The 17,942-nt window shown below is 36.9% G+C and overlaps 2 protein-coding genes and 1 non-coding gene across 8 annotated transcripts in view; all 3 read right to left on the reverse strand.

The window, feature by feature from the left end:
* The window catches only part of LOC134841424 (spectrin beta chain, non-erythrocytic 1-like), a 46,328-nt gene extending 30,573 nt beyond the window's left edge, over positions 1 to 15,755 (reverse strand). For all 6 annotated transcript variants that reach the window (XM_063857404.1, XM_063857399.1, XM_063857401.1 and 3 more), the window contains exons 1-6: positions 15,156 to 15,755; positions 14,715 to 14,861; positions 13,826 to 13,971; positions 12,789 to 13,560; positions 10,376 to 10,597; positions 1,216 to 1,424 (exon numbers count right to left, since the gene is read on the reverse strand). In XM_063857404.1, the coding sequence (XP_063713474.1) occupies positions 1,216 to 1,424; positions 10,376 to 10,597; positions 12,789 to 13,560; positions 13,826 to 13,971; positions 14,715 to 14,861; positions 15,156 to 15,458 (1,799 nt within the window). In that variant the 5' untranslated portion in view covers positions 15,459 to 15,755. The remainder of the gene's footprint in view (positions 1 to 1,215; positions 1,425 to 10,375; positions 10,598 to 12,788; positions 13,561 to 13,825; positions 13,972 to 14,714; positions 14,862 to 15,155) is intronic.
* Positions 4,948 to 5,018, reverse strand: Trnag-ccc (transfer RNA glycine (anticodon CCC)). Its single transcript has one exon. It is a non-coding gene; the product is annotated as a tRNA-Gly (tRNA).
* Positions 15,756 to 16,098: 343 nt separating the features above from the next.
* Positions 16,099 to 17,678, reverse strand: LOC134841459 (retinol dehydrogenase 12-like). The gene has a single exon (XM_063857466.1). It carries the CDS (start codon positions 17,648 to 17,650, stop codon positions 16,724 to 16,726), a length of 927 nt encoding a protein of 308 aa, XP_063713536.1. The 5' UTR covers positions 17,651 to 17,678; the 3' UTR covers positions 16,099 to 16,723.
* Positions 17,679 to 17,942: the final 264 nt, after the last annotated feature.

A 17,942-nucleotide genomic window follows, 5' to 3' on the forward strand; every position in this document is an offset into this window, starting at 1 on the left:
CCTCAAGAATTGGGGGCTTACCCCCTGCCTTCTCGGCCACGAACGCGTAACAATAGGCAAATACTTGTCACCCCACGAACGCGTAACAATAGGCAAATACTTGTCACCAATAAAGCAGCTACATATACTATTAAATTGCCAATGCGAGGCAGCCAAAGTGGCACCAAATGCAAAAGTGACACCAAATACAAACAGACATAATTTTGCATGTAAAAAATTGCAATATAACAAACATAAGGCATCCACGCTAACTTTGCATGTAATGAATTGGAAAGCATACATCCAAATTCTGTAAAAACACAGAGGCGAAGTTGCACTTTGCATACACAAGCAAAAATATTACCGATAACACTACTGGGAAAAACTGAATGAGTAAAACTTTGAGTCTAGAAATTTTCTTAAGTGACGCACGCCAATTATGAGTCTACAAAACTGCTAAGAGACTCAAGCCAAATATGACGCATTAGCAGTACCAGTCAGTTTTAAAAAAGTGAATTTATCAACTAACATGCCTCAATTTATAGTGCGCACGCATTTTAACTAGTATACGAAAAGCTTCATTAAAAACTTCCGACTCTGATACCTTGAAGCTAAAATGCAATTTGTAATATAATAGTCTAATTTAATATTTTAGCATTGGCTGTACTTAATAGCTGGTTATTGATCAAAATGAGCTTTTTCAAAATGAACACATTTTGTCGCAACGATATTTGCGTCGCAACGAAATTTGCGACTTAGGTTGGAAAAAAAAAGAGTTCATAACAAATGCATAAAGTGCATAAAAAAGTAAAAACCAATTGTAATTGCGCGTTTGTATGAAATGCACATTTCATACAGAATTATTTTTCAGAATTCATTTGTGCTTGGGGAAGGCATTCTACGGTTGGTCACAAAAGGGCTGAGAGTCATTGTTTGTTGTAACATATTTTCACAATACCATTTTGCTGCCTTATATATTTGGACGCGTGTTCGAGGCTCTTTTCCCTTTCCCCCAGCTGCAAATTTTTACGGTTACTAAAATTACTGTTGCCAACCGATTGTTATGAAAATTGCTGTTCATACAACACGATTGTTATGAAAATTGATATGCGGACTAATTAGGCCATGGCAAACATATTTGGTCTTCATAATCAATCTTGTAAAAACCTTCATTACACCATAAAATTGATGCTGATGCGAGGTTGGGGGGGGGTAAGAGCCCATTAGGATACTTACAACTTGAAGTCCTTCTTGAGTGCATTGTATGACTTGACAGTTTGCTCACTGTCCGAGTGCTCGGCGGCCACTACGTTGTTCACTTTGTTCTGCAGTTGGGTTATCCTCGCATCTATACTCACAATCTGTCCCTCCAGCATAGAGTGTCGCCTCAGAAGATCCTCCACCATCAGCAGATGCGAGCCAGTCTCTTGCGACAGCAGTGCTGGCTAGAAAAACAAGTCCCTTCTAGCAACGACTTTGAAAAATTATAGATAATAAGATAGGTGTACAAGGACCAAGTTAACATCCTCCTCCGAATCCCCCCCCCCCCCCCCCCACGAAGCCCTTTGGGGGGAGTGGATGTTAACTTGATTCTAAGATGAGATTTTTGAGCCAATCAGGTTTTGGTCTATTTGCGGGAGGGAGAGGGGAGGATGTTAATTAGGGTTGTGCGGATTTACTTACTAGTAAGTAAGTTACTAGTAAATGTACTAGTAACTTACTAGTAAGCAAAATAAGGCTTATTACTAGTAAGTTGAACCAAAATAATTTTTGAAAGAAATGAGGCTCAATTATCAGTCGAAAGAGCAGATAAACTTGTTTTCATATACTGCAACGCTGCTTTACTTGATAATACTGATCAGATTGTTTATTTCGCGGATTTTGAGTTTGTTTAAAATGAATAGTCTTCAAACTTGGTAGTTTTCAAGCAGACCCTGAGGCTTTGAAACTTACTAGCAAGTAAAAGTAACTTACTATTAACTTACTAGTAAACGAATTTTACTTTCTAGCAACTGCAAGAATAATACAAGAGTAATACAGGTACAAGAGTAATACAGGTAAAAACCAAGTGTGAGAGAGGTGTCCCAAATTACGGCTCTTTTCCAGTTTCCCATCCCCTCGAAAAAATACAAAACAAAGCTGTTCAAAAATTGGGGTCTTATAACTTATTCGGCCCAAAATGAAAACAGACAACAATTTCAAATTAAACAAAATATTCAGTTTCAAAGTATTATTACAAGAGTTTCACAAAGCAAATAAAAAAAGTTTATGGTGCCTGCCAAAAGTCGGCAATTTCTTTGATGATTTGAGCAAATGGATTGCGATTATTCACAATTCGTTTCTCTCTCCACATAAATTCGCATAGAGACGAGTCCATTTGTGATCTGGCGGTCCCGCACTGACGCTTATTTCTCATTTTTGCGTTTCGCCATTTCGATTCGATAGAGTTCATGTGGCAGGAAGAAAATAAGAAAATTTTGGCTATGATTTACCGTTTCATGGTGACACCCTTCATTAATGATATCACTATTAGCTTTCCTTTCTTTTGAGCAAATAAACGTGCCAGGGCGTATTGATTGACGAATAATAGGGATAAGGATTGAGGCGCTGCGATCAGGAACAGCATAAAGAAAACTTTTCTTTGTTTCTTGACAATAACCCCCAAAAACCCATTGTTCGGGGTAAATCAGGCCAATATTAATTTTTCGTCGCGAAATTAAACTTTCGTCAATTTTGACAATTTCCCTCCTCCGTCCCCTCCCTTAAGTAGAGGGGAGGGAGGGAAATTGTCGAAATTGATGAGAGTTTATTTTCGCGACGAAGAAGTAATATTGGCCGGATTTACCCCAAACAATGGGTTCTTGGGGGCTATTGTCGAGAAACTAAGGAAACTTTTCTCCCTCCCATCTACTTAAAAAATTATGACTTAGTTTAGCGTGCTGCTTCAATTTTATTGGCCAAAATTGACCAATCATATACGAGCCGCACACCAACTGTTCGAGTTTTAATTCAAGTTGCTGAAATTTTGATTTTGACGGAATAAGTAAAAAGACCCAAAAATTGTTCACACGTCAATGTATATAAAAAAAAATTCTTCACCTGTTCACGGCAGCACGTTTCAATGCAGTTTATACCATGAAAAGCTATTTTGAATAAACTTTCATATAATGAAATTCAGAAAAAAAAATCAAAGGAGAGGACTGGAAAATAGCCCAAATTTCATTAAATTTAGGCAAATACCGCAAATAACTAACTTAAGCTCAATATGTGCCCGTCGGTCTTTCTAACACTTTTTTCTCAAACGTAGTTAACCTACCTTATTCACGCCAACTTATTCGATACTCAAATTGACATCGAAGCACTAAATTGAACAATTTTGAGGCGTTCTTTTTTATATTTGGGACCCGGTTAGTTTCTTGGGACCACTCTATCACACTTGTACCAAGATAGGTAGGTAGTTAGGGATCTCTTATATTTTATCCCCCTCTTTTGCAAAAAAAAGGAGATTCGTTAGTAGGTAAAAAAAATCGCATATGCTTAACCGTTGATTTATTTTTTGGTGAATACTATGATAGAGTGGTCCCTTGAAAATAACCAGGTCCCTCGAGAATAAGATACCTAGAGCTTTCAAATCGGAGGCGGGGCAATCAGCCGACTGGTCCAAGTGCATAATGGGTCCAAGAGCAGAAAAACAGAAAAAAAATACGGGCTAACTGATTAAGCAAATTATTAGAATAGTCAGAAAATACCATGAAATTGAATAAATTATGCATGAATTGAATAATTTCATCAAGTTTTCTGATTAAAATTTTTCGATTTTTTTTTTTAATTATTCAAGTTATGCATAAAATGTTCGTTTCTTTGTTACTGTAGACATTTCTGATAATTAATTAACCGCTTTTAGCTTATAAAAGTTGAAATTTTTCAGTTTTTTGCTCTTGGACCCTTTCTGCTCTTAGACCATTTTGCTTATTGATTGGTCACCTCTCAAATCGTTAATAATTATGATTTCGCCATTCATAAAGATGTCACACTGCCACAGTATATATCCCCCCCCCCCCCCCCCCTCGCCGTTTTAAGGTGGAAAATTCAAAAAAGGCAAAATTGTGTTTTGATGACAAAAAAGTTAATCCAATTATGATTTTTAAACTGTAAAATAAGTTGGAGCGAGCAAAGTTCTTGATATAAAACATGTAGTGAGTACAATTTTTAATCTGAAAAGTTTTTGGCTCAACATATTTCGCGAGATTTTTGAAATGAATATTTATACACAATTAATTTTCTAAATTATAACACGCTAAATGCATGCGGGACCTGGGCTCTTATTCCTTTCCCCCCCCACCTGCAAATTTTTACATGTAAATTTGTTGACCACATTGTCCGATTGTAATGAAAATTCACCTAGAGACTAATAAGGCCACGACAAACATATTTGGTCTTCATACTCAACCTCGTAAAACCTCTCGTTACACTAATATATTGAAGCTCGTGTGAGGTGGGGGGAAAAGGAAAAAGAGCCAGTACCTATCATAGTTGCTTTTTCGAGGGACCACTCTATCATAGTAGTACCTATTTCTTTATATAGGGAGGGGGGATATAGTTAAAGAGATCCGTAGTTAGTTGCAATTTACAATACAATAGAAAATTACTTCTTTATATGACGAGCTGAAGATTTTTAATAGTCTTCGGATACAAATTACAAAACGTTCATTTAAGAAAATTGGCTCTTTTCCAGTTCCCCCCCCCCTTCAAATTCAATTTTGAAAAGTCTATTTAACGTAATAACACGTAAAACAAATCTAACACTCGCTATTTTGAAAGTGGGGGAAACTGGAAAAGAGCCAGAAAATTAACACATCATCACATCAATTGATCGATTTATTCAGCTTTTTGCTTCCATAAAATTATCTTTTTTTAACTAAGCTTGTTTGATTTTAAAAAGAATGCACAAGCTCAAAGTAAAATACTTGCATTGTACGGGACTCGAACCCGTGTCTTGAGAATGGGAATCTCAAATGATACCCCTACACCAACAATGCTTACTATACAGTCAAGCATCGCAGTATAAATTCAAACAAGCTAGCTATTCAATTGAACATTGAATATACAGTGCTGATTAAACTAACGCGTTAAACTTGAAATTTAAAACACGTTTTTCTCAAATTGGGTTGAGTTTAGGCAAAAACTTATGAAGACAGAGTTGCTAAAAATTTTAGCAGAATTAATATAGTGTAATTTGTTTTGCGGAAATCGGCCCCAAAATTTTACCCCAAAAATGGGTCATTTTGGCTTTTCTTAGTTAATCAAAAATTACGCCAAAAAATACCCAGTCGATCACAGACATAATTATATCAAAGTGAGCTCCTTACGTAGCCCAACAAACTTTAAGAAGGGTATATTCTCCAAAAAAATTTGCCAATCGTTTAAAAATTGTTTTTAAATAAATAGTTGCTATTTTTTATAGTAAAAACGACCTTTTTTGTCTATTAATTAACTTATACAATGTTTTGGAGAATATACCCTTCTTAAAGTTTGTTGGGCTACGTAAGGAGCTCACTTTGATATAATTATGTCTGTGATCGACTGGGTATTTTTTGGCGTAAATTTTGATTAACTAAGAAAAGCCAAAATGACCCATTTTTGGGGTAAAAGTTTGGGCCCGAATTTTGCAAAACAAATTACACCATATTAATTCTAAAATTTTAAGCAACTTTGTCTTCTTAAGTTTTTGCCTAACTTGAGAAAAACGCGTTTTAAATTTGAAGTTTAGCTCGTTTTTTCCGGTTAATTTAAATCAGCACTGTTACACACCAGTTGAATTCACCGAGCGTAAATAAACCAGCCGAATTATAAATCAACCGAAAATGTGCGGAGTATAAAGGCCAGCAGGAACGTTAAGTCACATTAATGAAATTTGCATGACTTTTAACTTTTACATAATTGTCACATAACTATTATATAACACTTACGTATTTTCGGCTGCTTGATACTTCGGCTGGTTTATATACCACCGAATCAAATTGAATGAAAACTCAGCTCTCGCATGAGTAAGTATGAAAGAAAGACCTCGACCTATATTTCACCTAAAAGTAAGTTTTTTGTGGACTCAATTTGGCACTCTTATACTAAAATTTTACTTTCGGCACTCTTATACTTCGGCACTGTTGAACGCCCCTCTAAGGGCAGTACAACAGTGCCGAAGTACAACAGTGCCGAAAATAATTTTATTGTTCAACAGTGCCGAATATCATCAATTTTCGGCACTGTTGAACACTTTTTCATTTTCGACACTGTTGTACTTCGGCACTGTTGTACTGCCTCTTGTCCAGCTTCTGGGTACTTTTACCAACTTCGCCCAAAATAACTTAACAGCGCGTCATCAGAACTGAGGTCGGCGACTCGGAACTACTATGATTGGTCCTAGAGTTGGCAATGTACTAGTACCACCTAAAACCGGCTGATAAAAAATTTATTTTAGACAAATTATTAGGAAATAATTTTTTTTCAAGCGCAAGTTAGGGAAATAATGGAGCCGGGACCAAGTTAACATCCTCCCCCTCCCCCCCCCCCCCCCCAAAGCCGTTTGGGCGGGAGGATGTTAACTTGGTTCTAAGTTGGGGATTTTTCAGGCAATCAGAAACTCAGAATCGAGCATTTTACATGCAGCGCTTAGCAAATTTAATTTATATTATGCGCTGGGGTGGAGGATCCTAACTTCATGTAATATTGAATTATAATATATTATTATATATAATAATATAATATATTAAAAAATTGAATTAACATGTAATATAGCCAAAGTTTAGTTATCCTTAAATAATTGGGATCTTGTTAATTATTCCCCCTCCCTTTGGTATCTTGTTAACTATTCCCCCCTTCCCTTATAGGGGGAGCAGTGGTGAAGTGGTTACGTCTCCGCCTCTCAATCGAAAGGTCGGATGTTCGAGGCCCACCATGATCCGTGCTCGTTGCTTGAGGGTGAGGCAACATTACCCAGCCCAGAAAAATAACCAAAAAAAATTGCATGTAGTTCTTAAGCAGGCGCACAACAGCGGTTCGCCGTGATGAACTGTACAGCTCGTATGTTGGTCCCATCCCTCGTGGATAAATGATCTTACTATGGTTAGGATCATAGCAAAAATAACGGTAGGTGCCCATTATGGCCATAAATAATGGAGGGAAAGGACAAAAAGTATGGCCATTATGTACGGAACTGCCTTCGATTATGGCCATAATTTAGGGATGACGTAACCCCATTATGTAAAACAAATAGTGAGCAAGCAAGCGCGTTTACCTGCAAAACAAACAACGCGCGCACTTGTATTGTTCGCATTGAGCCAGCGTCGTTTTGCTTTGTTCAAACCGAGTTTGTAAAGCATGTCTCCACATCACCTTGAGGCTACTTTTTTTCTTAAAAGTCAATAAAGAGCTTTGGGATACTAAACTCGTTTAAAAAACTTTGTAAAATTGATTTACTTGTTTTGATTTTTCATTCAAAATTATGGAACAAATAAAACCCCATAATGGCCATTATTTATTTTTCCTGAGCGATTATGGAAATAATGGAGGGAAAGAAGGATAAATATGGCATAATGTAGGGCGGAAACCCCATTATATGGCCATATATTTTGCGGAACCCCTGGTTAGGATCTAGGATTTTCTCGAGGGGGGCAAATTTTCTAAAAATTTTGACGACTTTTTTCTAGGTCGACCAAATTGATTTTCCGAGCTCTCTTAAAGCACTAAACTTTCATGACAAAAAAACTAAGAAATTTCAACAAATCGATAGATAAACATACAACTAACTTGACAAAAGGCGGAGGGGTGTTAAAATGCGTTTCCCTAGCAACGACCCAAAAATAGGTAATTAAGTCAGTAGAAAATAGGTGGAAATAATTTGGGCCGAGGATTTTTTTAGCGAAACAAAAAAAAAACAAAGAAAAAACTTAGTCAAGGTAAGTAAAATTACACAATGTAGGAGTAAATCAAACACGAAAAGCAACATCAAAGAAAAATGCGGTCAGCAAAAAAAAACTTCTCTAAGAAGTGATAACTAAGCCGACAACAGATAATCAGACAAATAATTGCCCGGCAATTTTATTTGAAACAGAATATTTGCCGTTTGAAAAAAAAACAGGTCCTGGTCAGATTCAAACCCAGGACCTTCGCCGCCCCAAATTGAATTCTGTTAACGAGATTGCTTATCCGAACAAAGTCTATATTCCGCTTTGATAACGTCGCTGGCTTATCGCAAGCGTAAAACAGTTGCCACCAATAAAGCAGAAAAAGTATGTTATGAAAAATCTTAAGCTTCAGATCGTGATTATTGGAAAAGTGCAACTAAATGAACACCTTTATTTGCGACTTAGCTTAGGAAAAAACTCTTCTGTTTAAACGCTTTGCTTGTTTAAACAGATTTTTTTCCCGTTTGACAAAAAAACACGTCCTTGTCAGATTTGAACCCAGGACCTTTCCCGCTCCAGGCATAATCGTTACCTCCAGGCTAAGTCAACCGTGACCGCATAGAATTTGAAATCTTTGTGAACCAAGATACAAGTGATTCAATTGATTCTGTTAAACAAGTTGTTAATACGAACAAGAAGTCTATATTCCGGTTTGATAAGCTGATTTTTGTTTCTTTTTAACGCAAAATTGCAAAAGAATGAGTCAACAAGCGTGCTCCTGCTTGTCATTCAATACGTATTTATGCCATTTTTTATCTATTGCACTAGGTATGAACCTCACTATCAAAGTAAAAAAAAATAGCGTCTGTTTCATTATAAACTTTCCGAAAGTTAGCTGAGGAATATATCCATTTAGGCGGGTTTAACCGGAAAGACCCATTATCAAACTCCCATGACTTAAAAATGAAATATCAAACTGACCTAAAAACGAAATATCAAACTCCCGAGGAGAAACAATCACAGCGAAAATATTTTTTTTTAAATCTGAGCTGAATGCATAAATTTTCTTTGGATATGCAAAAATAGCAAAAAAAAAAGATGAAAAAAATGTCAATGAACTCAAGGAGACCAAATAAAATGATTGACTTTTTTGGGAAAAAAAATCAAATTTCAAGTTTAAAGAAAAAATCACATCACCCTGAATTTCTGGTTTCCTCAATTTTTTCTATTGGCAATTTTTGACGAAACTAACCCAATTATAGGAAACTCGATCAATTGATATCTTTTTATTCCGCTGAGAAAACTGATATTTATATATATTTATGAAACTAGAAGTCAATCATGTAATTTTGCACCATTTGAACTTTTGTTAGTCCAGAGCACAACTTGCTTTCTCTTTATCGAATAAACTTTAACTGAATATCAGAATGAATCAGAATTGGGACCGCAAAAAAATACAATTAGAGCTGCATAACTTCTAAGACTTTCTATCGAAAAAAAATCTCATTCATCTGTAGGACTTCAGTATGTTTAGTGACACATTCTGAAAAATCGCTCCTTTTGTTTGAATTCTGGCACAAGCGCTTTGAAACGATAACTAAATTGACCCATCTATCGTTTATTTGTGGTCCCTAACTTTATGCGAACAACACCCAAACTCAAAAGCATTTCCTCAAAAATGGTTAGTTTCGAAAACCTGTATAAATAATACGAGAGAAAACCAATAGCACTTTTACATGATAGCCCTTTATGGCAATAGTGCTTTAACACGATGCCTAAGCTAGCCTTATGATTTTTTTGTGGTCCTAATTTTGCGCGGAAGAAAAACACCCGATGTCAGAATCATTCCTGCGAAAGCTGGTGGTGAACTTAACAGTTTTACCATTTTCACAAATTTGCATCCTATAAACATAGCTAACTGACAGTTGGAAAAGAGAAAAAGAACGCAAGAAGGACTTTTGAATTTCCAAGAAAAAAACTAGATGGCCTTAAAGCTCTTTGAACATTATGTGAAAGGTGCCTTTTTGATAAAAATTAACCCATTTTGAGAAAACTGGATCAATAGGTAAAATTTTAATTTCGCTCGGACATCTGATAATTAATTTCCGTTTTCGAAAAAATAAAGTCGATCACGTTTTTCTTGATCTTTACATTTGTGATGTTCGATATGGCAGTTTATCTCCCTTTTAACAAAGGAAACGAAATGAACTTTAATAGGAACCAAAGGTCAGGCCGCAAAAAAAATTAAAATGAGCATGAACAAATTTTTTAAAACTTTTTCCGGAAAAAATACCAAAAAAATCACCAAGATCTATAAAAGAGAACTCACTACGTTCATTATTCTTAGAAAAAAACCTTAGGGTCTTATCCGTAAGACGGTTCAAAGTTGATCAGTGCAATTTTGAAATTGTGAGCAAAACGCTTGAATCTGATTGGTCGAAATTAAATTGAACAAAAGACTCCAATTAAAATTTTGGATGATCCTATCCTACCTCGATTGATTTGATCTCCTGTCGAATGAGATGTGTCTGTCTGGCTACAACTCCAGCATCATTGGCCCCCTTCAACACCACGTGGGCAGCCTGTACTGACTGTCTCAGCCTCTCATACTCACTCCTCAGCTTCTTCTCTCTCTTGTTGATTTCAACCTTCTGGTGGTAATCGCTCGTCCACAGGAATTTTGCCAGTTCCTTCGCCTTGGCAAACTTCTCCTCCTGAAATAATTTACATTCACAACATTGTTCTAAAACTAATACTGATTTTGTTGAGCTGCTTTTAACGGTTGTCGTTTGCTCGAGCAAAAAAAAACTGATTTGAAACTTCAAATAGAAAAGAAAAATTTGTTATTTTTGTTTCAAAATACTACCCATATTTTGTAATCTTCATTCACGGCTGCGCATAATATCAAATACTAATCTTCAATCATGAGTTTTTGGACAACTACATTCTAGGAAATTATCAACTAGAAACAATTTAAAATTACTATTATTATAAAAATAAAAACACACACAGAGGGGAAGCGGAGATTTGCAACACTTGTGATACCACACAGACATAGCATTGCTAAGGGTAAATGACAATCAGACGGGTCTGACGTCTGATGTAGACAGTAAACTTAATTGTCAATTAAAAGAGTAAACAAATAAAACAATTCAAAGAACGCCATTTAGCTGGTAATTGACAAAACGAAGACAAATTGGAGGGAATAAGGTAGTGAAAAAATTGCTTAAATAGCAACAATCTTGAATTTTCCTGCGCTAATTTTTCAAGTCATTGACAATTAAATTCACGTTCTCCATCAAATCTCGCTACTTGTCATTCACCCGGCTCCGCAAAAATTTCCAACAAAAGACAACTCGTAACAAGGATAGCCGGTTAATGTAACACAGAATGTTCCAACCATAGTCTTAAGAAAAATACAAAAACGAATTTTTTCAAATAAGCAGCAATTTTTTTCTGCGTGGTGTAATAAAAAGATCTGAACGAAAAATTAGAACTTCGATAATTCGATAATTGGAAAATATTTTTGTAAAAAATAGACTAGAAAGACGAAAAAATTTTGTTGCGAGTTGTCGCCTTACGCATTCATCCATCGCAAACTATCAGACAGAAAATGAAAAGAAAACTACTAACTCGGAAAACATGAAAACATTTCGAAAACCATAACTAAACAAATTTCCGAAATTTTGCCTGGACTAATGTTCCATTTGAGGAAAACAAGCAGAAACACCGTCACCGGCGCTCAATCAGTATTCTGAATTACTTATCAAATCGAAAGGTAACTAAGCCGAAAAATGGTTAAATTCCCATCGAGCCGAAAACAAAATTGTTGTCATGGTCATGAAAACAACAAGTTCTGAAACGACGCAAAATAATGCCACAAAACCGATGAAATATAAGCCGTAACAATTGAAGCTAAAAAAACTTCAAGCGATTACAGCGCAAGAAAATCCATGCTGTGGCAACTAAGCCGGCAAAACATAAGCAGACAAACAATAGGCCGATAATTTTCTTGAAACAAAAAATATCTCCTCTGAAAAAAAACATGCAAAAAAGCATTAAACGCTCTCTCAATGCAATCATCACGAAGAAACTACACCGGTACTACATCTAAACAGCTCTTTGATCAATAGAATAACCAAGTTTGAGCGACTTGCTTCAAGTGTTCTATCCAGTCCCTAAGAATCTGACAGATACACCAGTAAAAGAACTGGACTAATCCGAAGACTGATCACTCCTACGATCGGATTTCTCCAAAAGTAAGTGTTCACTCGAAAAAACATGTAATTCGTAACTAGGCCCTTTGTATTCCCAGGCGTTCCCAGACCAAAATTTGGGCACAGCAGCATCATTCAAGTGTTTTAGAAGAGCTCGGAAAATTAATTTTGCCGATTACAAAAAACATCAAACTTTCTTCCCATTTTTTGAACTCCTCGCTTAATTTTTAGGTCCGCCTTTCTGAAAACCAACAAGGTTCCCAACACGATTGAATCAAAACCAACTATTATCTAAGCTTCGACTGTCAAAAGATTCACCAAGCATGCAATTATTCGTGATTCAACATTTAAGATCAGACGCTACACGATAGACAGAGTAGACATACTTTGCAGTATACATCCCAATTAAATAGTCTTCGACTCCTTTAATTCAACTTTGTAACATTTGTCAGTTGCTAAAAAAAAAGTTGCAGAGAAAAACCAACTGGCTTGTCTAATAAGTATTCAAACACTATTTATACTCTAGTGCCTCGAAAGAAACATTCTCACAATTTGGACAGATTTGTGAAGAAAAGTGCAACTTACAGCGCCTTCGTTATCCACCTTTAAAACCAAATAAAAACGCGGTTTTATTGATTTTAATCGATTATGCCATATCAAATTGGTAATAAATGCAATAAAGACAAACCCTTGCTTGCACGTCTAGCAAAATAGCTTCGTTTCTCTGGAACGCCGCCAACACAGGAAGTGAGTCCCGGCACTGCTCCTGGTCTTCTATGATCTCCCACATGTCTTCCAGCCAGGCCATCCTCAGCCTCTCTTTCCTCTTAAACCTCTCCGCAACTCTTTCCAGTGACTCCAGTCTCATGTACTCTTTCACAATCGCCCGTTCCAGTTCTCTCTCCGCCCTATCCAACACATCCCATTCTGCCTCCAGATTTTTAATCAGGTGTCCTTCGGGCGGATAAAACGGAATTCTGTTGTTGGCGAAGCATTTCACATTTATGGAGTGAAACATCATATGAAGCTCTCCCTTTTCTTTATACTTCATTGGCTTTTCCTCATTTCTGTATCTGTTAAATTTTTTCAGATGTTCTTGGATGCCAGTTAGGGAATTTGGGAAGGTTCTGTTGTTCAGCTCTTTTGTTTTCTGGCGAACCCAAAAAACCAGATCACTGAATAGAGCAACGTATTTCTTTTCAGCCTCGTCAATGCTCATTAACATTCGGACGACATTCTCCATTCGTCGACCACTTCGTTTCTCTGCTTTCATCTTTGCGTAAGTCGAGTAGATTTGGGCGACGTAAGTCATGATGCTTTTCTCGTCGGGACGCGTAACAACGTCCTCAGGGTCGATGAGTCTCGGGATGTTCATCTCATTTTCAGCTGAGTCAAATGCGTGTCTCAGATTCCATTCAGCATTGTTTGGGTCCAACGAATCGTAATTGACCAAGTCGGGCCTGGAACAAAAACATTTCGCAGCTATTTTGCTATCTCAAAAAGGCTAAATCTCAAACAGGCTAAATGACGTTCCAAAACAGTGAAGTTTCTTTCTTAATTGATTCTCGGCTTTGCCAAATGAGCCTCTTAGGTCAAGTTTGAAGTTGCAGCAGTCACTACCTTCCATCTTTTAAAAAATTCTTTGAAGGCTTTGAAATCAACAATTCGTCATTTTTACATTTTGTAGGGCATTGAAAGCTCAATTACTAACAAAGATTACTTTACCTTCTGGAATGTAGTAAAGCGTTGAATGCCAGCCCATCTTGCCAGCTCTTGTCGAAGTTTCTGATATCTACGTTGTCGTATGGTTCCACCTGTTTCTGACACCAGAGTAGCAACGATTCCTTTGCCGACTTCTTGACTGAACTCTCCTATTTTTACAAATAAACAACGTGACAATCAGATACACAATCAACGCAAATTGGATTCATTGAGTTAAACTCACTGAAAGTTTATCAAATCATTAAACAACGTTATCTTATCTGATCTTCACACTTTTCGCTTCTCTCTCAACTTAAGTGGCACATTTCATTTTGCCCGTCGCATATTTTTTCCTAATAATTGATACAAGTTCCGTTAAAAGTTTTGGGTAAATGGTGTGGGACGAGACCAAACAGTGTTTATTCATCTTGAACTCAATGACTATTGGAAACAAAGGACTAACTCAATCGCTCTAACCTTGCATCTGAATGCTATAAGATGTTCTCCGCAGCCCCGAATAATGTACAGAAATGCAACATTTTTAAAATTTAAGACAGAAAAAGAGCCGTCTTTGTATGATCCTTTTAGGGGAAATTTTTCACTCCGAATTTTTCAGTTTTGATATTATGAGTTTTGGTGTTGGAGAAGATTGTGCTTGAAATCATATCATTCAACAATTTTCACGTAGTTACAAACATGCCTGAAATACCTATTGAGCCCCCTCCATGCCACTCATGAATGGGGCAGATTGCTGAACTGATTCCAATATTTATTAAAATTATCTCTAAATTTCAATTTCAATATTTATTAAATTTATCTCTAAATTTTAAGTTCAAAAACTATGCAACCAATTGGATAGAAAACCCCAAACGTATCAACAGACAACAGTTAGGTTATATGAGTGGTACCATACCTGTTCTGGTGCAGTTTCCTGGACGATTTGTTCCTCGAACACAATTTGTTGGATTTGGAAGCGGAGGATGATGGTCCAGATGAGCCCTAAGATGAGTCGCTTGTTCCCATCTACGATGTCCGAAGCGCCGATGTTTTCCAACGTCACCTGGAACAAAAGAGCGAAAACTTTGATAGATTGTTCATACAAATATAATACTTAATAATATCGGAGTATTTATTTTTCAGCTTGTTTCTAATCGTTTTCATCTTTCAATGTACAACCGTTTCTTTAAGCTCTCAAAAAATTCAAATTATCTTCTTCTAAGGTTTTGAAAAACCTACTTAAAAACTAATAACAGACATTTGGCCATGCCAAGAAAGTAACACTTCGGCTTTGGCTTTAACGTGCCGCTTTGTCAATTTATGCTTTGAGTTGTGATTAAGTTGTGGGAAATGCAACCTTTTTGGAGAGGAATGAGAGAGAGATGCCGACATTCTCCAGCTGCTGGATTCGCATCACTCCTCGACTCACTTTGGGCAACATCTCCCCCGAAATGACCTGTAACAACTGGTGCAACATCCTTCCATTCCTAATATCCTCAAACAAGTCCTCCACATGGATCCCGGTAGGTTTCAGGTGAAAGTTGATCCACTTTGTAAATGTCTTTTGCTGCACGCGGATGCGCTCCTCTTGCAGGCCTCGGATTCGACCTTTTTCGAACTGCTGGGTCGGGTCCAAAACTTGTTCATTTCCGACCCACATATCGGATCAAATCGCCGTACAGTAAGTAGAACGAACGCAACTACTTGCGGGGATCAAAGTAGATAAAGTTATTAAAAAAACAAATCACGATTCGACTATTCAATTGATATTCATATGGTACTGGTAATGTATAATATTTGATATGAAGGTTTCTTGCTGAGTCTCATGTAAAGAATGTTATATTTTGGAATGTATTGCAAAAATTTCTGCTCTTATAGACAAATACTTGATAAATGCTGTCTAAAAAGCACCGTAAAAGTGGTTTAAGCTCCAGTTTGCCATATGTACATATTAAACCAACCTGAAAAATCATGAACGTTTAGAAGCCATAAGAACCATAAGTCCTACCAAAAAAGTCTAAACAGTCCTGTTTATACCTCGATGGTTTTGCTAATTGACAAAATGGCTTTCGCGTCAGAAGTGTTAAGACAGGCGAAAACAAATAAAGCCGGTCTAAAAGAAATGATACTTAGATACTAATATGGAACGCAAAATCTCTAATTAAGCATTTTCGAAGGTTTCGGGTAAAAGCTTGACCACAATGACCTAACATTTTAATTCAAGTTTTATTACGTAATATTAGTATCAGTCAATGAACAAAAAAGACATTTTATGGCACTCAAAATAATGAACCATTCAAAGAACGTCAAAAGATGGGAGCCATAAAAAGAACGAGACTTTCAGGTCAGCTAATTCAATTTCAATCACACAGACATCAAGATTTTTGGATTCAATTCGAGGTCAATTGCAAAGGTCGTTTCGAGACGCTTCGAGAGATGGTCAATAAAAATCAAAGGGCGACATCCTTTCTTTAGACTCCCGAAATACCATTCATTAAATCCTGGCTTCAAGCTAGCTTGAGCTCAATTGCAAAACAATAGAGAGGGGGATTTATTTCAAGCTTAAGATAAAGATTGACATCTATTGTAATAAAATCCATCAAAGGAGGTAGAATTTATCGTAGAAAAGATATTAAGGAAATATTCTGCACCGTTGAACAATCAGGAGTAAAACACATTTGAACACGCTACACTATTAGTAAAAAACCATTGTTTGAAAAGATCAACCTAAGAGGCTAATTTTACATTTATGAATCTCTGCTACTAGCGTGGTCACAAGATGGTTTGATGAAGTTAGGTTTCCAGAACCCTTAAATAAATTGAAGAAAGCATTCATGATAGAGCTGAGGAACTAAGGGGGAAGCTAAGGAAAAGCATTGAATCACGTGGAAAAAAACTTGCCATAATTTACAATTTACAATAATTTTAGACCCCCCATTTTATATTTAGGAGCTCACAGCTCGCATCCCACAGCTTCTGAGCTAGCTCTGGATCCTTCGCTATCTTAGTAGGTTCCTTTACAGCAGAGTCTGCATAATACAACCCTGTTTCTTCGCTTGTTTTCCCACTCACAGTGCAATATATAGTAGTAAGTGCGCCCTGTTTTTCAGTCTTAGCAAAGAATCCTGTCAACATGTATACACATTGAGATATTTTACTGGATCGGTCCAATTCGGTTTTTACGAAACCCGGATGAACAGCGTATGTGTTGACTTTTCCAGCGTATTTTGCAGCTAGACTTTTAGTAAAGAGAACATTCATTAGCTTCGTGTTGCAGTAAGCTCCAAAACCTTGAGATGGGTAGGACTTTTCGCATTGCAAGTCCTCTAAAAAGTTAGCTTTTGCGCTTTCATGAGCTTTCGATGATAGATTGATAATTCGCGGTTTATTGGAAGAACTGATTATATTATCAATTAGCAAGTGTGTCAACAAAAAATGACCCAGATGGTTCGTCTGGAACTGAGACTCGAATCCATCTTTCGTAACTATTCTAGGACCTGCCATTTTACCAGCATTGTTGATGAGAACGTCAATAACAGGATACTCTCTCTTAATCTCCTCTGCAAAGGTTCTCACGCTTTCCAAATCTGCCAAATCCAATCTCTTCACCACAATGCGGCCCTCGGGTAATTTGTCATTTCCCTCTTCTTCTCGAAGAGCCTGGATGACCCGGTTGCTCTTTTCCAGGTCTCTATTTCCCATCACAATTGTGGCTCCTCGCAAGGCCAGGTCACGAGCAGCTTCCTTGCCCACTCCTGCACTGGCTCCTGTAATGAGAATTATTCGGCCAGCTACCGGGTAGGCCTCCCGGTCCAAGTAAGCATCTTTCTTTTCAGTCTCTGCACCAGCCATAAAGAGGTAGTCCCAATTTTAGCTATAAATATCTGAAAAGTAAATAAGCTTTGAAAATCAAAAAGAACCAATACGGGATTGAAACCTCGGATTTTCCAACTAGGAAGCATTGTTCTTTCTGACTCAGCTACTTGTGTAAGCTGACGTTTCGAGACTTCAAGACCTCATACAACAGTAAACATCAAAAAAAATCAAGAATATATCGCTCGCCAATGCATTGAGCAAAAATGTGAGCTTAAATTTGTGCTAAGAGGATCTTCGCTTCGCAGCGATACATCCAAAAACATTGCAT

The sequence above is a fragment of the Symsagittifera roscoffensis genome, chromosome 3 (genome assembly GCF_963678635.1).
Source record: "Symsagittifera roscoffensis chromosome 3, txSymRosc1.1, whole genome shotgun sequence".
NCBI classification, from domain to species: Eukaryota; Metazoa; Xenacoelomorpha; order Acoela; family Convolutidae; genus Symsagittifera; species Symsagittifera roscoffensis.